This window comes from Artemia sp. Qi Xiang Cuo, chromosome 10 (assembly GCF_049724085.1).
Source record: "Artemia sp. Qi Xiang Cuo chromosome 10, ASM4972408v1, whole genome shotgun sequence".
Classification (NCBI taxonomy): domain Eukaryota; kingdom Metazoa; phylum Arthropoda; class Branchiopoda; order Anostraca; family Artemiidae; genus Artemia; species Artemia sp. Qi Xiang Cuo.
The window spans coordinates 43907414-43928126 of NC_142803.1; the positions used below are offsets into that span (position 1 = coordinate 43907414).

General features: G+C 34.5%; 1 protein-coding gene across 1 annotated transcript in view; it reads right to left on the bottom strand.

The window, feature by feature from the left end:
* Window positions 1–287: 287 nt before the first annotated feature.
* The window catches only part of LOC148947796 (uncharacterized), a 29149-nt gene continuing 8723 nt past the window's right edge, over window positions 288–20713 (bottom strand). Inside the window, exons 5-6 of the mRNA XM_089095442.1 lie at window positions 8128–8355; window positions 288–4717 (exon numbers count right to left, since the gene is read on the bottom strand). Coding sequence (XP_088951568.1) covers window positions 3935–4717; window positions 8128–8355 — 1011 coding nt within the window. The 3' untranslated portion in view covers window positions 288–3934. The remainder of the gene's footprint in view (window positions 4718–8127; window positions 8356–20713) is intronic.

The window sequence follows — 20713 nt, forward strand, 5'->3', positions numbered from 1 at the left end:
AAATATATGTTTCGAACTTAACAACACGCAACGCTAGACCATCGCCTCTGATTTGAAAAATTGCATAAAAACACGCAATTTCTTAGCAATTTCATAGCTGATGAGGGTCTAGAAACATAGAAACCACTTTTTTTCATGTTGGAGCCCCCCCCCCCCAAGACTTGGAATAAAAATCCTATATGACAGCCAGAGTCGTACCTTTTGAGATAAGTAATGTAATAGCAGCTTATATTTCCTAATTACCCCTCTATAAACGTCTCAGACTTCAAGGTCAACCTTCATAAACAATAATAGGATTTATTTTACAAATCAATGTCTCTAAATAAAAGGGATACTTCAATCTACAAAATCACAGCTTTATCAATTATAAACAATGATTAATGGCAGCATTAGATCAAGATAACTACAACTAAATGCTCCGAACTTTTTGGCTACCCAAAATCGAAAGGCATTAACTAAGTCTACAATTAGAAAGTATCATTTAAAATAATGGTTTTACATGCGACCAAGAAGATTTGGAGAAAGTATTTTTGTTCTTAATATTATTCATAAAGAGTTATATTTCAAAATATGATATTTAAAAAACGAGAAACCCATTATATAAGAAAACCAAATGTAAAAAAAGAAAAACTTATCTATCACCTGGCTTTCATATTCAAAAGAACAAGCCCAGTCAGGGATTCCAATCAAAACCTTTCTATTGTCAGGTAGCCATTTTAATCATATTAGAAACAATTAATACAATACAGAAAATGCAAGTAATAATGGTAGTTAAAAAAAACATGATTTTTATGGGGGAAGGGGAGGGGCTGTTTTGGGATATATGTGCCACGATAGATAGCACGTACAGGCATTAAGTAGAACTCAAGGAGAGGGGAGGGTACATGAGCCGTTTTACCCCTATCTCATCCTCTCTTCCTTCATAATAGTCATCTATTGTGACAACCAAAATAATTTTAAGTTTTCGTTATAAAACAGCTGCTTTACTGACCAGAGTTATCTTATTAAAACAAACCTCTTACTGAAACATTTTAGGAGAACTCGAACTCGACGCCCAAAACCTGTTTTAAGGAAAGGAGAGGTTTTTTGACGCTATTGCATTTTTTTTTATGTTTCCCTTGAAACATAAATTTTAGCTTATACCCCACGTGTTATAAATTGAGGTTTTTAAAATAAAGATTTTGCTTTAGCTTTTTTTTTAAAGAAAATAAATAAAACAAAAGGAGATGTAAACACTAAATAGAACAGTAGCTGCGGTGTACAACTGACAAATTCCTAATGTTCACATATATAAACCAAATATACACTTTTTTGACGCAATAGACCCCCTCTTCCCCTACCCGAAAAAAATTTCCACCAAACTCCTTTCAATAAACTAAATCCCACACGGTGATTTTACGAAATATTTAAAATTAATTAAAACATGTCCCTTTTGATCAAAAAACTATTCATTTTAAATCAGCAGTTTTTCGTCTTCTTTCTAATGAAATAGTCCAAAGCTGATTTCAAATTAGCTTATAAGGCAAAAACACATATTATCAAAATCAATTAAGTATGACATTACTAGAAGACTATAACCTATCGTTAGTATGAATGAGGTCACTAAAGATTGTCAAACACTTAAATCAGGATAAACTAGTGTTAGCTGGGATTCCGTCTCAGGAAGCTGTAACTATAGAAATGGTCTCCACAGCCATTACACAACAAAAGAAAACCAACACTTTTGTACACATTTTCACAAAGCGAGGGGGGAGGATTTCAACTTACTAAACAGTACCCTTGGCTACACTCCTGATTAATCGAGGTCGACTATTTAACATTTTACTACTAAACGGCTTGGACTAAGTTTTTGGTTCGTACTGGCTCAAAATTTAAAACAATACTCTTTTCAGTTTTATAAAAGCTTTGGACTTGGTCCACCGTTAAGGCAACATAAGCATATCACATGACCATAACAACCAGAAATTTGTATACTAATCACATTTTCATTGCATACCATTTAAGGGCAGCGCAAGACATAGTCAAAGGAAAGTTGCAGTACCTTTAGCACTGGATCTTTGGAAACTCCATTTTTCGACTATATCGTCACGCATACAAATCGAATCCAACATTTTTCCACTTTTTGGATAATTACCAAAAACAGCTATTAAAAAGGAAGATCAGTAGGGCAATGTACGTCCGACCATACTTCGATCCTCCTGATCTACATTACTGATCCTCTCCTTGAAAACAGCTTTGTCAACGAGCTTTTGATAATTACTTCAAAAGTGTAAACATGTCAAACACAGCTCTTAGTCGTGACAACAGTGATATTTCGTCCTTAATGGGAGCTACCATAAAGCAAATCTCAGTAATATATAGAATACCGTCTTCTCGACGTAAAAAAAGAAACAAATAGCGAAATTGAGCTTCTTCACAACCCTTAAATCTGTAAAACCCAAAAGAAAGTCTGCAGTGGCTACCTGCAGAGTCTGCAGTGGCTACCAGCAAAAGAAATATTGCACTAAGTTCAATTTTATACCATGTTTTGTCCTTTTGAAGGATTGATTTCATCAAGACCTGCCCTTCGCTGGTATTAGTTTTATAACGATTTGCACACGTCCAGCCGAAATACCGTAAAAAATAGTTGCTGGAGATTCTGTTCGAAAGGCACCATTTTCATTTAATTACCAACTGTTGACTCATTTTCAACCAAAACTACTAACATATTTTTTCATGAACACAGTAATCAAAATAAACTGCAGTCTGTTCCTATAGCACTAAATATAAGCATGAAAACAACAAAAGTATAAAGAAACCAAGTAACGAAGCACATCTGGGACACTTCTTCAAAAAAATAGGAGGGGAGGGGGGCTTATCTCGGTGGTTAAGGAAACACCCAGAAAATTTCTGTTTCTTTTTTACCTGGTGTGGAGGGGATTGTCAAGAGAGAAATGGTAGAAAAATTCACTTTTTGGCTTAACCTAACTAAAAAAATAAAAATAACGCCCTATAAGTTTGACTGTGTGCCCTATGATGGCATTATTCAAAAGGGCTAAGGCCTTCCATAAAACTATTTCCCCTAGGCTAATACTTCGTACGACTAGAGTACATTTTATGTTAAAGTCTAGCAATAACTTTCTGGCTATTCTTTTGAGATTCTTTTCAATGACTAGTAGCAGCTTATTTGTGCTTTAGCAAATAATGAAAAAAGACGTAAAAAGTGAGAAGCGTCTACGGCCGAACTAATCTGAAAGTTACTTTAAGAGATAGACGCAGTACCCAATATTTCCAGGCAACCTTTAAGATCATCTAAGATTTTAATTTTACATGCCACATCAATATTAGAATTCACTCAAGGCTCAAGTGCACATTACCTACAGCAGCCCTATTTCAAAATGTAGCAAATAAAGAAAAGAGAGGCAAAGAAAAGAAGACACTTCTTCTTAGTCTAGTTTCAATTCACCACATAACCAATACCTATTAATGATTAAAGTTGCAAGTTTCCCTTATTTAAAACCAAACGGGCTTAAAAGTTTCAAATTTTTCTCAGAAACAGAGTTACACAGTTTCAAAGCCTACGCACTAATTGCCAGCCCTACTGCAACTGAATTTATTAGATATTGTTGTCGAAACTGCGATCTTAGCCTAAATTATACAAAGATCTTAGCCTAAATTATTTAGACAGCGGCAGTGTTGTCATGCACTTTTAAGGTGGAAAAAGAAAAATTTGAGTCAAAGTCGCGGCGACCTTGCTAAGGTTGCACTGCTGAAGAACTACCCGACAGCCAAATTTTAGTTCCAATCAAAATATTCCACAACGAATAACAAACTAGAAACAGCACAAGTTCTTAATACTTCAGTTACATTAAATAAGATACGTGACTAACCTAGCAGCAAAGAACTTCCTTTTTTAACACCCGACTTTCATTAGATGTTATCACTTATGGATGTTTTAAGCTTTAATATCGATATCAGAAATGTTCTTTGTAATTTCTTCAAGTGAAACCGTAGGAGGAGGAACACCAGGCGTAAAAGGAGGGGTAAGCACCGCCTCAAGTCCTTGCTGCTCAAACTGAAATGGCACAGGATAGTACCTTGGCCGTATACCAGAGAAATAGCCATTATTAAAATCATCTCGGCCATAGTGTCTCTGCCTTGTGTATCTTCTGTTCCTGTAAAAGCCGTATCCCCTTCTTTCATATTGGTAACCTGGTGTTAGAGCATGATTTTGGCGCATTGAATAATATTGCATTTGATCTTTATGAACGAAAAAAGAACCAGAGCCATTGCTTGTGTGCGAGTTGACATGACTTCTCTGATCACTTCCGAAGGTATAAGTCGTATTCCCGCTATCTGATGACTGTTGATATGGTGTTGTTGGGAGAGATATGCTCTGTACCCGTCCACTCCAATTTTGAAGATGGGTAGCGAATTGCCCATTAGGAAAGGAATAAACTCTTCCATTTTCGTCATAAAGCATGATATAACCAACTTGAGAATTTTGTGGAGGATTTCCTTTATCATCGAATACCAGCGGTTGAAGCTTCTGCCTTTGCTCCAATTGAGATAAACTAATTTGTGATTGGTTGCTCGACGTTTGTACCTCGCAGGCAGCAGAAGACGGAGTCTCAAACTGAGTGTTGACTGTCAAAGGCTGAACCACAGTGCGTGGTTGTGACGAAGTCATCAGTAAATTCCCACCAGGTTGGGGGCACAATTCTGGTCTCGGTTGTTCCTAGAAAAAAATTGAAAATTAATTAATGATAGAACTGAATATGGAGCAATCAATGAATGTGTAACACAAATCAAGGTGAGAGTAGAATTCTTTTACTGAAAAAAATCGCAAAAAGATTCAAAGTAAATATACAATGGTAATCAGAAAGCAGAGGTGGAAAATGGTATCCACTGACCTATAACTTATGCACAGCAATATAAACGGGCTTTCTCGCCGTATTTGGCATTCCAGTTTGGGGTAGTGGCATGGTTAAAAAATTGCTTTTATTATTCCCGTATTATTCTTATTAAATTAATCAATCAACTTAGGCTGCTGAGATAGCATACATATAAAAAATCAAGATATTAAGAGTTCACACCACATAGCCTTGGCTGTGAGAAGTGAAGTAATAAGAACGATAAATGTAGTGTATGAGAGAGAGAAAAGAGAAAGAGAGAGAGAGAGATAGAGGGAGAGAGAGAGAAAGAGATAGATGATCCAACATTGTACACATTTTAAATCGGTACTATTGAATCTCCCACTCCGAACATTCAAAAATTTACAGCAAAACTGACTGAATCTTCAAAATTTGGCTAAAATTAAATTACAATCCAACATTTTGGTTGTGAAGCAGAAAGGCTATAGAAAACTTTATAAATGTTCTTATATTTACCATGAAATTGAACCATAATAATTAAGAAATGGACAAGTTTCAATTAAAAAAGGTTATCGAAGAAGTTTTTCAAAAAAATTAGAGGGTGATAGTTAAAACAACATGAACACAAACATCACATATGATAATATTTTATGCACCGTAATATACGATTTATTCAAATAAAAAGGTGAATTTAGTTTTTCTAAAAAAAGGACATATTCATCAAAATCTATTTAACCCCTTCAATGCAACCCCCCCCCCTTGAATGTAGGCCTACTAAAATTTGTGCCAGTGCTTTTTCGAATTTCGAAGCACTTCTGGTATACGATGGTTGGTATTGTCTTGACCTCTACCAGCAATGAGGTCATTATCTCTTCAATTCTAGCAAAACACTCCCCTTTCACGATTGTTTTCCGTTTTGGGAACAAGAAAAGATTACAAGTGCCACGTTCGGTGAATGTGGAGCAAACTAAGATTGTTGCTGAAGTTATTTAACAAATCCAGAGTGGTGATCATGTGATGGTACTTTTAGTCAAAATTGAGACATTTCGGAACAAACTTGGTTGCCACACGTCTCACGCCCCAAACAACCAAAAACATTGCATGGCATTATGCAACCGATATGCTTATATCCTCAGCAGCTTCTCTAATCGGGATTCCAAGAATCTCTACAGTACTTTTGTTCACTGCTTCAATGTTTTCATCGATTTTCATCGATGAAATTAACATCCTCTTGGCTTTCTTCAAAGAGCTTTTTATCATATATTGAATCTTTTTTGCCAAAACTAAGATTAGCTTAATGTCTCAGTCAACAAATTGAATAAACTGTCGTGCTCCGATTTATTTTTATTTTTGGATTCTTTGATACATTCTTTCATAAGAAAGAACACTACAAGCACTCAAAAGCAGATCAAACCTTCATAGCCGTCTCAGACAAACTAAAAATGCAAAAAGGTTGATAAAGTCAACTGATTACCAACATATAATAAAACAAAATACCGACACTCGAAGCTGCACGGTCCGCAAAATTTGAAAATTGACTTTTTTATTTAAACAAATCTCGTATTCTATAGTATCGATCTAATTTTATTATTATAACATCCAAAAAATTACTGTCTATATTTTCTTCCTTTTAACTACATTCCTTCCAAATGTATAGAATATTAAGTGGCAACTGATTTACTATTTCGTCAGTTCAAAATGTTGCTTCAACCAACTAAACAGATTGCTTCCGAAATTAATTCCCGCTTTAAATTTTAATAGAAATTTTCTTTATTTCTGAATAAATGGAATCAAACGAAAAAAAGATACGAATTTATGTTCCTTTAAAAAATGTATTTGTTCTAAGCAATTGTTTTTGTTATTTTTTTCGTTGATATAAGCTTGTTTTAACACTTAGTAAAGTACAAATGATCATTACTCTTTGTAAAGAGTAAAATGCATAGAAAACGTGAGGGACAACAAATTCGTAGTACAGAGTGCGTATATTGCTTAAAAAAAAAGGGGAAGAACTGACCAGACGTAACATATAAGACAGTCTTAAGATGATTGAACGAATACCTACAAGCAAGGAGGCGGAGGGGCACGAGATTGGCGCGGAGATCCCCCCTGAAACTACAAAAATAATAGCATAAAAATGCACCTCATTCTTACTTTACACCCGCCCTTTGCCCCAAGATTAGACTGTTTTGTGCCCTTATGATAGAACGCATACGGCTGAATTTGGGTTTGAAAGGATGGAAAAGAATGAATTAACTTCGAAATTTTTTTTATAGCTGACTTGAGGTTTATCATTATCAAACAACAGAGAAATATTAAAAGGGGGATTACATTGGACATCTACTAGGGACACGTATTCATAACCACGCAAATTCTGGTAAACCATTTACTCATTTCATCAAAAAGAATTTTGCTTCAAATGGAGGCAGAATTATGACCAGGAGATAATATTCATTTTTTTAGAATAACAAGCAAAAGCACTTAACAGATTACCCCTTCAAGTTTTTGTAAATATTTTTCTCAACCCTTCAACAAAGCAAAAAAGACACACTTTTTTTTATTTATATATATTGATGCAAGTTTTTGAATCAATATACCTTGAAGATGTTTTCCAACATTGGATGTATACACTTATTTCCACAAGGTGTATGCACATGTTGAGGTAAATTTACTATATCAGATTATTTCTCTAGTGTTATACTAGCTAATTTAATAAGCGATACTCAGTTTTAAATTACCAGCTTTCTCGATCACGACACTAGAGAATGATTGGCATTCACTTGGGAAAAAATCAACCACATTTTAATTCACATTTTCGGAGCCAAAAGGCTATTCCTACAGTTACTTGGGGATCTTTTACAGTCGAATTTAGGTCATCTCAACAAAACTGTTAATATAAACCCATGTCACAATTTCAGGAGAGAATAGAGATTAAACTGAAAACTTCTGGCTGAGAGAAATATGTTCAGAAATTCAAGAGTGATAATGTGGAAGAGAGGAAGAAAGCTATGAGCAATGGTCCGTCCCTTAGAATTGCAAAACACCCCCCTCCACCATCAAATAGAAATCTGTAAAAAAGAATCAAACTAAGAAGAATGACCAGTGGGATACTAAAACCTAAAACGCAGAAATTGATCATCACTTCCTTGTTTTTGTTGTTGTTATTATTTGCATCTACAAACTAATAGTAAATAATATTTAGAACACTAATAACAATTAAAGAAACAGATGCACTATATTGAGATGAAAGGAGGTGCTCCGACACTAAAGTACTTACTATTTTGGCACTTTGACTTATATCTTGAGTTTTGGTAGTCGTTTGAGGCGCTTCTACAGAGCACTGTGAGCTTGGCATTGGGACAGGTTGGATAGGAAGGGGTTGTACTGATTCATATCCCGGTAAAAGTACTCCTTCATTTTGAGCTCTATTATGAGTTGAAACATCTGTGGGATTTATTTGAAGAGGCATTGGCACGACGTAATACCCAAAACCAGGAGATCCTACCTGGAAAATTAGATTAGAATTACACTAGTCTGCCTGCATAAATTGGAATAATATGTATATTTTTGTATTACATATCATTTTTCAGGAAACAATACTGACATAGGAACCTACATATGCTAAAAACTAAACAATTATATGATCGTTTATTAAAAAGATAACTATTAAGGTTTCCTTTTTTCTTATTAGTTAAACCATAGTATGCTAGAATGAGAGTGGGGGAGATAGGAGAGTGTGAAAAGATAGGAGGAATAATTATAAAAAGAAATTCTATCTATACTTAGAAGATTGACTAACTCAAAGTTATCTCAATCTCGATTTTCGGTGCATGGGAACAAGAATTTTTGCTTTCGCTTCAGCCACGCAAGTGTAGCGGGAGCAATATTTTTATTATATCTTACCACAATCTTACCCCATCAAACTTACCACAGATTCAGCGCTTTAGTCGTCAACTACAGAAAGCTCTTAAAATCGTGTGAGCCAAGAAAAACTAATCCCGAAAAAAAGGATAAAAACACGGTCTCAAAATGTTTTGCTTTCGCTAAAAGCCAAATTTATTCTATTTCCTAATACCCAATCAATTGAACTTTTTTTAGTCACACAATGTATACAAGCTAAAGCTGTTCTGCTTTGTCCCAAAAAATAAAATATAACCAAATCACGTTCGTTATTCCAAAACAGCAGCAGCCACAAGATGAGACGTTACTTTGCCTCAAATACAACACCTACCCTTTGTTTCCAACAAAGTCTGTCGCTGAATTTACCACATAGACCCTTTATTAACAAGTAAAGAACTGCGTCATTGCGTTACGTTTCTCATTTATGATTGTGGCATAGCCACTTGTATGAAAACAAATGTTCATATTCTTAAACATATCGCAAATGATTAAATAGCAATGAATTAGCACAATATAAAACCTTTCACCCCTGGATATAAACATGATCAACGATTTTTGATTATAAGTCACTCCCCGGGACAGGAATGGATACGACTTTTTTTTCGCTCAAATGTACATCAAAGACCAGTAATAGATAGTTAAAATAAGAATCTAACCATCTTCTCCTAACGCTGACCGTGCTTTAAGCTTCCAATTCATTCTCTTTGAAAACTCGGACTAGGTATCTCTGAAGTCTGCTACCACCTGGACCATAACAGCGGTATAAAATTGAACTGCTTAGGCAGTCTCCTTGGCTGTTGATAGTTGTCTACCAAATTTGAAGCTAATCCAGGCACTTCCACACGGAAGATAGGCGGGGCTTTTGCCGAAAAGTTGGTAGTGGAGGATGATCAGGGACCATAGCCCACATTGCTCATCCAGTTCTGCAGAAGGAAAACCATTTTATAATTTCAGTTCAAACAAGGTGCCAAATCTCTAGCTTTCTATTCAAAATCAGTGTTAGTGGCGGGAGGGGGGATGTGCTGAAGGGACAACAATCTAACCAGACTGAAAACCTTTGTGACATTCTAGTTGTGGAGTCATGCCTACCAGCAAGGAATCCACTTTATTCTTCCAATGATACAAATATAACAGACTTAGGTCTCCTCTTCCATTACGAAGCAATGCGATTACTTTCCTACTAGCTTGTTCATTCCAATGTTACGTAATCTTCACTTTTATACCGTGGCACTTTTAGGTCTCATACAGGACCATCCTTAAAGCTACCTCTGTTACCCTAAAACCTACCATTAAAATTGTCGATAGATTGTCTTTGAAGTTTTCTTAACATACTTCCTATCAAAAATCTTGTTTCCTTTTGTGTCAATCCTGTTTAAATTGGAGTATGATCCTTCCATTTTTCCTTCGTATTTTTTTATTCGAACTTGTTGATAGAGATAAACATAAGCTATGGTTATCTAACTACGAAACTAAAAAGTATATCAGCTACAAATTATACAAGAGAGGTCTAAGATTTCTCATCGACATTCATTAAATCCGAAAGAGGAACCAGTATGCGTGGAAATTTAGATGAGTCGTAGTCTTTCCCAAAATCTAACCATTAATTCAAATTTTGTGAAAGTGAAAAAGTTGTCTCCAGACGGCTAACATTCTGGAGGTTGAACAAATCACCTCAGTATTATAAACAAAGAAAATAGGCCTTGGGACCTGAGGTGGTCTTGTATGGTTTTGCCATACACTATTACCACTTTTCCTTCGGCTCATGTTCCTAGTATTTTGTTTCTTTACCTTTGTTTACTTGAATTTCATCAACATTTCTTGCTGACAACATGACTGGGTGGTGTTGAGGGTGTTTGGCTTGGGGGCAGCTTACTTAATTCCGGTAAAGAACTAGAATACATAGAAGTTCATATTACGCTCTTGCCCATGCAAAGACATGCATTATTATCAGATTACAAAATGCACTAAATCCTGTTTATTATCTTCATCGCGTTTTCAAACAGTTCGTGGTAAGGAACTGGATGGAAGGAGCGACCCGGCTCAATAATAACCGAAACTCTAAAAACGGAATTTTGATAGCAATAGACGTATCAAAAGAATTGGCTTTCTATGCTGATTTCAAATATACAAGTTTCATTAAGTTTAGTCTTACCTATCAAAGGTTACAAGCCTGAGAAAAATTTCCTGATTTTCGAAAAAAGGGGAAACATCCCCTAGAAGTCAAGTGATTTTAGTGAAAATCACACCGTCAAATTCGGTGTATCAGAGAACCCTACTGTTTTGTTTTTTCAGGGGTGATCGCATCGACCCAAACGGAAATTAAAAGTTCCAGTGCCCTTTTTAAGTAACAAAAAAAAAATGGAGGGCAACTAGGCGCCCTCCTCCGCCCCTTTTTCCCAAAGTTGTCCGATCAAAACTTTGAAATAGTCATTTTGTTCATCATAGCTGAAAGGCCCAATAACTATGCCTTTGGGTAAAACATGATCCCCACAGCCCCAGGGGAAAGGTCTTTAAGTTATAAAATGTGTCCATTGTTTACGCATAGTACTTGTCATTGGGATGCATGCATATATTTTTGGGTGGGTGGGGGGGGGGGTAAATTTTCTGCCGGGTGTTTTCCACGAGGGAATTTTCCATGGGGAGGGTAGTTTGCAGGGAGCGGATTTGTCAGGGGCAATAAGACACTGCGGGATATTACACGAATTCCTATATAAAATCATTTTTATACGTTTTGCTTTCTCTTTTCCGCCTCAATTTTACACATAGAGTTGTTAAGAGTAATTGTCCGGCATAAATTTCAACAGGATCAAATTTCTAGAGGATATTTCCGTGGAGAGAGGGTTTCTCCGTGGAGGTGGGGCCAGATTTCCTGGCACTACTTAAAAAAACGATAAAAATGAATAACAAAAACAAATTTTTTCAACTGAAAATAAGGAGCAACATTAAAACTTAAAACGAACAGAAATCAATACGTGTATGAAGGGGGTTGTCCCCTTCTCAATACATCGCTCTTTACGCTAAAGTTTGAATTTTATCCCAATTCTTTAACAATGACTCCTGAACACCCAAGGGTCGTTTAATTAGAGCAATAAGACACTTTTTAAAAAGTACTAAAAAACTTTAGCGTAAAGAGTGAGGTGTTGAGGAGGAGGCAACCCGCTTTATATATGTAATAATTTCTGTTCGTTTAGAGTTTTAATGTTGCTCCTTACTTTCAGTTGAAAAAACTTGTGTTTTTTTTATTCAATTTTTTTCTGGACTGTAATATGTAAAAGCCTATCAACACATTGCCACGAATAAAAGATAAACTTTCAAGCTCACACCATTGGTTCATCTCCATTCGCAGATTCTATACACCACATACGAAGTTACATACAGTAATATCAGCCATGTCACTTACCTCAACTGTGGCAATTGTTAATTGTTGAATCATCAAGATTCGCAAAGATGTCAATTTGGTCATTAAAAAAAAAAAAAAAAAAAAAAAAAAAAAATTGCATTTTTGAGTATATTAACAGTTCTTAAGGGCTTAGACAAGTTTGGGGATTCGTCCCCTATGTACATAAAGTGGGGGTGTTCAGGCCTCTGTCTGATTTTCAAGAATTTTTTTTTCGGTTCTCAAGGCTATTCATCAGCCTGACATTATTTTTTTTATTTATTGCAATATATAGAAGCCCATAAGCATACACCAAGTACGAGGCTACATACATTAATGTCAGCCAGGTCACCTACCCTAACCTTGTTAATTGTTACATAATTAAAATTCAGATAGGTGTGTTTTGATCTTTTCAAAAAAAGAAAAATTTTTTTTTGGATCTGTGCCCTACTTGCAAAGGGTTGGGTCTTCAAAAAATTAAACAAGAAAAACGGGTTTTAATTTCTATAAAGCAATGAATACAACACATTTAATTAAACACAAATACTCCGAATATTTCGGCCCCACATCCGGGAGCCTTTCTCAACGGAAAAAAAAATTCTTACATGAACATAAAAAACATACTAAACAAAACAAAAGAATTTTCTTTTCTTTTCTTTTTTTGTTTTGTTTAGTGTGTTTTTTATGTTTATGTAAGAATTTATTTTTTCCGTTGAGAAAGGCTCCCGGATGTGGGGCCGAAATATTCGGAGTATTTGTGTTTAATTAAATGTTTTGTATTCATTGCTTTATAGAAATTAAAACCCGTTTTTCTTGTTTAATTTTTTGTAAATGGAAAAGCAGTGTGGTCTAAGAAATTAGTTGGGTCTTCAGGCCTCTGCCTGATTTGCAAGAGTTTTTTTCTGATTCTCAGGGCTATTTGTCAGTTTATTTATTTTTTATTTATTGCAATAACATACCAAATACAACACTATATACAGCAAAGTCAGCCAAGCCTCTTACCAGTCTTACCCCCTCTGATCATCCAAGCTTGTCAATTGTTAGATCATTAAGATTCAGATAGGTATATTTTGTTTTTTTCAAAAACAGAAAAAAAAACCTTGCATTTTAGAATATATTAAGGGCCCTTAGGGAATTAGAATTTTTGTGATCCGTGCCCTATGTACATAGGCTCGGGTCTTCAGGAAACAGCCTGATATGCAAGAACTTTTTTCTGGTTCTTAAGGCTATTCATCGCTTTCTTTTATTTTTTTATTATTTTTATTTTACTGCAAATATTATATTGAGCATTGGCGTATTGCACGAATAAGAGATAAACGTTTGAATTTAAAATTCACACCGTTGTTTCATTACCATTCCCAGCTTTTGCACACCACATACCAGGCAATATGCTTCTACCAACATTCTAGCAAAAAGTGATGGGAGATAATGCACAGAATGATGAAGAAAGTGTTTTTGGGGAAGACAGAGGGAGGTACTAGAAAATCATGCAAATTTCGCACCACTCTTAGATCCATGCATAAATATTTGAACATCTTACGATATAACTATAAAAACGCTGAACAAAATAAGTGAAAAAGGTAAGGACGACTAGAGAGAATAAGGAAGATCAGGAATGACAATGGCACTTCCTGGAAACACACAGCCTATTTGAGCCTGAAAAAAAAAGAGATGCCTAACGTATAAACCAAGCAAAAAACTATATATATATATATATATATATATATATATATATATATATATATATATATATATATATATATATATATATATATATATATATATATATATATATATATATATATATATATATATATATATATATATATATATATATATATATATATATATATATATATATATATATATATATATATATAGTATATATATATGTATATATATATATATATATATATATATATATATATATATATATATATATATATATATATATATATATATATAACTTCACACAGTGTAATTTTGTAAAAATATGCCGTTAACTTTTGCTTGCATTGCAAGAGCATCCATCAGCTGATAAATGAAGCCACTATAATCAGAAATGTTTCCCCTGAACGGAATGCTGGGAATTACCACAAAAAACGGATACGTTTTTTGTGGTTTGTTATCATTTATTAATCTTTTTCAGGAGTGATTGTATTTATCAATTCAATTCAATTTTATTTGAATAAAAACAACACAAACATCAATAACAATAAAGATCCTAGAAGATAACTTGTTAAGGACCAAAAAAAGAAAAAAAATTAAAGTAACACTGAGAAAAAATAATAATAGAAGAATAAAACATTGGTAATTAGAGCAAATTTGTTAAAAATGGAAAAATTAAATTATAATATTAAGTTTTGTTACATTTTTATACAACTTGCAAAAACTTGTGGCAAGTTCAACACTGGAGGGAATTTTGTTCCATTGAACAATAAATTTGTGATTAAGAGTTTGCTGGGATGAACTAGAAACGTATTTAGGAATTTTAAGGCCTTTTTTGATCGAGTACAGATAATTGGCTTTCCAACCGGTAATATCATAAGAGGCTAGGACTCGAGACGGAATATTATTATGGAAAGCAGAGTAAGTTGGCGATAAGTTTAGTTTTGTATGATTTGATCAAGTGGAGCTATTCCAAAATCTGAATACAAATCACGAGTTGGATATAGACGGGGAAGCCGAAAAACTGGTTTAATGGCACGGTTTTGGGCAAATTTAAGTTTTTTAGTGAAGGACCGTTTTGTATTTCCCCAAACAGATCCGCAATAAGAAAGGTAAGGAAAAATAAAGGAATAATAGAGGGTAACTAGGATGTCAAGAGGAAGAAAATAATTCACACGGTTAATCATAGCTACTTGTCTCAAAATTATTGCTGTGATACAAGGAATATGATTAGAGAATGACAAGCATGAGTCAATAAATACACCAAGAAACTTGGCAACCTCCACTTGTGGGAGGATGTCGGAGGAGTACCTGAGACCAAGAGCAGGTTGAATAATGTTTTTGTTGTAGGGGGTTCTGAATAATACTATTTGACTTTTTTGCTATTAATGGTCATGTTATTTGCAAGGCACCACGCCTGGACTCTGTTCAGAAGGACTTGGGCAGACGTTATTGCCAATGGTAGATTGGTGCCAGCGATGAAGAAGTTGCTGTCATCAGCAAATAATACAAGATACACTGAAGGGCCCAGGTCTATAACAAGCTCATTGATGTATAGGAGAAATAAAATAGGGCCTAGAACGGAGCCTTGCGGGACACCCCTCCGAACAGCTAAGGGCTGAGAGTATACTCCACCCAGGCTCAAACTCTGTACCCTTCCAGATAGATAAGAATCAAACCAAGAGAGGGGAACACCACGAATACCATAACTATTTAATTTACTTATTAAAATACTATGTTCGACTATGTCAAAGGCCTTAGAAAAATCCAAAAATAAGCCCAATACAGTTTTTTAAGGTCGAGTTGTGAGCGTATGAACTGTGTGGCGTCAATTAGAGCATGAGAAGGTGAGAATTTCGGCCTAAAGCCATATTGGTGAGGAGAAATCAAGGATACGGAGTGCTGACTGTCAAACAGAAAGGGAGACAGACGTCTGAAGATGATTCTCTCGAGCACTTTGGATATAACAGGAAGAATTGAGATTGGACGATAATTACCTATCTCAGTTGGATGGCCCTTTTTAAGAACTGGGATAACAATGGCTGACTTTAGTAAATCAGGGAAAACTCCGTGGGTTAAAGATCGGTTGGCAATATGCTTGATGGGCTCGTAAACAAATGGAGATATGGTCTTCAGGAGCTTATTACTTAATCCAATACAGTCATGATTAAAAATATTAGGGAGAGAACCGATGATTTGAAGTACGTCATTGCTATCAGTTGGGCAAAAAAACATTTATCTAAAACTGAAGCAAGGGATTACAGCCTGTGAAGAGGAGTGGGAGTCAGTATGAGGAACATTAGAAAAATAATTATTAAATGCATCAGGTACATGTAAGGGGTCAATTAATCCACCATTTGTGTCTTTAAGGCGAATAGAAAAAGACTTTGATTTTCTATTTTTTGAGAGTATATCATTAATGGTGGACCAAATCTTTTTCAGGTTTCCTTTGCAATTGAGAATTTTTGTATAATAATAATTTTTCTTCGCTTCACGGATGAGTTTAGCGTATAAGTTTTTATAATTTTTATAATTAGATAGGTCAATATCACTACTGGTCTTACAGGCTAACTTATATAATTTGTTTTTACGATTTGAGGAGACAATGAGGCTATTTGAAATTCAGGGACAAATAGGGATATTTTTCCGGTTAGTTCGACGAATAGGAAAAGTTGAATGGATAATTTCACTTAGCCTTTGTGCAAAGCCATTTGTGGAAGAATTTACCTCTTGACAATTTAAGACATCGGACCAGTCAGTGGTTCTTAGGCAATCGATAAAATGGTTTAAATTTGCAGAGCTGTAATTTCGAGTAGGTGTTGGGATATTAATTCCAGAGCGTAGAGGTAGTGGCTGCGAAGCTGGTGACAAGTAAATAGGAAAATTGTGTGACAGATCCGAAAATATTATATTTGAGGACAGGTCATTTCCCAGGGAAGTGGAAACGAAGATGTTATCAATTATTGTTGAAGTTGATGACACAAGATCAACACTACCAGGGAAAAAAATTGTGAATAGAAGACCATTCGCGGTTACTGATTCAAAAAAAGTGTCAGATTCAATGTTTTTACCAACTTTGAATAGGTTGCAATTAAAGTCCCCAAAAACTATTGCCTTTTTATGGGGTAGATTAATAAAATTAAAAAAATCATCAAACAGATTACAAAAACATGAGGTCGGAAATGGAGGAGGTTTATAAAATAAGGAGAGTATATAGGAATTTTGGCCAATAACTGTGTTAACAATTATTGAATAAATACATCTGAGATTTAGTTGTGTAGAGAAAATAGATTCGCACTCTGATAGCCTGGTAAAATTTACATTCGAACGGATGTAAAGTGAGATACCACCAGAACACTTTGTCAATCTCCCGGGCATATGGATTATTTGGTAATTAGGGAGTAAAAAATCACTAGTGTCATCATTATCGGAAAGCCATTATCTAGTTATCAATTTGAAAAATATTTAATTTTCTACAGTTATGAATAACAAAGGTGTCAAATATATATTTTTTTGAATTCAGAATTAGATTAAAAATATGAAATTAAAAAAAATTATTTGCTTTTCTTAATCTTAGTTTCAATGTTTTGCTTTGAACAAACTAGTTTGATCATATGTTACTTTTTACAAGCACTGAGCATAAAAATATATAAATAAATATATAAATAATATATAAAAATATATAATATATAAAAATATAAAGGCATTAAATATTTGGGTGTTTGATAACCAAGTTCACAACTGTCGATAAGATTAAAAAAAAAATAAAAATCCGTCCAACGCTTTAGCATTGCTCCACAGAACTTAATACTGGGAGTTTATATCTTAGTTTTTGTAGGTAGGCTAATGTTTTGTGTAGTTTTTGTAATTACTTACTTTTTTGTTTTCATATACTTTTACTTTAATTGACATACTTTTTTCCTTGCCTTTAGAAACTTTTTTTTCCTCTAAGCTTCATTAAAAAAACAAAAAAAACAAGTTTTTTCAACTGAAAGTAAGGAGCAACATTAAAACTTAAAACGAACAAAAATTATTAAGAATATGAAGGGGGTTCCCCCTCCTCAGTACCTCGCTCTTCGCGCTACGAAAAACTTTAAGTTTAAAGCTTAAAGGTTTTTTACAGTACTTTCAAAAGAGCTATTTATTATAATTAAACCCTTTGTGATTCAGGGGTCATTCTTAAAGAATTGGAACAAAATTCGAACTTTAGCGTAAAGAGCAAGGTATTGACGAGGGGGCGAACCCCCTCATATACGTAATAAAAATATAAGAATATAGAAGTTTGTTACTTAAGCTAATTCGTAAGTTACGTATGCTTATTACTAACTAAAACGTTCGTAAATAAAATTAAGAGTTCTAGTGCCCTTTTTAAGTAACCAAAAAAATTGGAGGGCAACTAGGCCCCCCTCCACCCCTTTTTTCTCCAAATCGTCCAATACAAATTTTGAGACAGCCATTTAGCCAAAAAAAGTAAAATTAATATGCAAATTTTCGTTTTAATTATTCATGTGCGGTGAGCCAAAATGAAAACCTGCATTAAGGTGATGTGGTAGTCTACTGCTCGATTTTCAGGGTCTCTTGTCTATGAATTTGTCAAGGGACAAAGCTTCAATTAGCAACCTTTCCAGGGGGCTTAGTTATCAAGATCGATTTGGAGTTTAACTCCAAGAATTTGGAGTTTAACAAGTAAGAAAAGTTAACATTTGCTAATGAATGAGTGAAAGCAAGTTTGTTTTCACGAATACATCACATCTCGACGGAAGAAAAAAAGTACAAGAGAAGGAATTTTGATTGAACTAGTTCTCTATGGTGGTATCGCTCATTTTATCAAATGAGCGATATTTTATATACAGGGATAATTTTTCGAGGGGCAAGCGTCTAAGGAGGGAGGGAGGGAATCATCCGGGAGGGGCATTAGCCAGAAAAGTGTTAATGCACAAACAACTACGAAAAATCATTGGAAGTCGAATTCAAAGTATTTTCTTTGGGTAGGGGAGCGGGGAATTATTTGGACACTAAAAATAATTAAACAACTTACGAGATTTTCGTTGAAAGTAAAATTCAAAACCGCGTTTTTTCTCTGGCTTTACCGGGGACAATCGTTCTAAGATTTTTAATTACGTGTGAAAGACAGAGTGGGGGATTAACTGCGACACCATAAATATACAAACATGTCAAATGGATGGTAAGTTTGAAGGAAACCAGGGGCATAGTTTGCTATGGGGGGCAACTGCCCCTCTCAGACCTTGGTTTCCCCCTCCCCAGCTGAAATTTGGTATCTTCCAAAATCTTGTCAAAACTAAGATAAACCTGCATAATTCAAGCACCAACAGAAAAAAATCAGTTTTTAGTACATATTTACCTTCATAGTACTATAAGTTACCTTTACAGTACTATAAAGTACCTTTATAGTACTTTTAAAGTACTAAATAGTACCTTTATGGTACCAAACGGCTTATTTTTTTGTTTTTACTATAATTATCACTTGGTTTGGGAAAATTGGCTCCAACTTTGCCCCCCAACCCCTCTTCTAGGATTTTGATGAAATTATGCCCCTGGCGAAAACCGTACCAGGATCTTAGCCTGACCTGAATTTTGATGACAAGGACCGCTAAGAAATTTTTATTTGGGAACAATATAGAGTAATTTCATGCATATACATATATATATATAAATACATATATATATATATATATATATATATATATATATATATATATATATATATATATATATATATATATATATATATATATATATATATATATATATATATATATATATATATATATATATATATATATAAACATATATACAACGCCTAAATATGACATAAATTTTACCTAATTGCTTCAATAAGACACTGAAATGTTGTTACCTTTTCTCGGCTTGTCTGTTAATCAAGGACGGTGACAGCACAGAAATTCTCAAAGCTTGAAGATCAGTCAAATGATAATACCTTTGAACTGATTTTGATTATTTTTCGAGCAGGTAGACTAAAATATTTGGTACTGGTGCATTATGCGGGCACCGCTATATACTGTATGTGGAATGTTAATCGGGAAATGCTACAGTCAAACGAGAGAGACAGATACCCGGTGCTAAAACAGTTGCTAGAGTGGAATTGATCTAATATGAATGTTAAAATTACAATTTGGAATTTGCCAATGACAGAAAAAGAGGCAATTGAATTTTTACCTGACAAGTGGTTATTGCCCCAGACATAAGAGTGCGAAAATGGACACACCATGACTTTATACTTGTATGAGAAGCATATTGGATAATATTGGGCGCAATGGTACTGCCCGCCAACATCTATCAGCTTGCTTAGCCGAGCACATGTGGGTGCGAAAGTGAAGGGTGAAGGCAGATATTATTTTTCAGTGATTGTGAAAGACATTACAGCATTCTGGGCGCATAATTGGAACTTGTAATTCTTATTATTTTGTTCATAAGCCATTATAACCGGGTATCTGTCTCTCCCGTTTGACTGTAGCATTTCCCGTTTGAAATTCCACATACAGTTTGTAGCGGTGTTCGCATAATGCACCAGTATCAAATATTTTTAGGGACTGACCTGTCTTGTACTTAAATTGGACAATTCTGGTCCGATTAATAGAAAAAAACAAAACAGAATTCATACTTCGTGATGAAGCCTCATCAAAACTGAATGTCTCTATATCAGGCCCAAATTGAAAGAAATTAAATGGTTTTTCTAAGATATCTGGGAAATTCGGTGTTGGCTTTTAGTTGTCTCTCGCTTATTTAAATCTATTATCTAAGTTCTATCAAGGCCACCAACATAATTCTAAATAGTTTCACCACACAAACTAAAAACGTTTATATTGGACGAGAGAGGACAAGTATTTATCGTACCACATCCCCTTAATTCAAAAACGTTCAGAAAATAAACAAACAA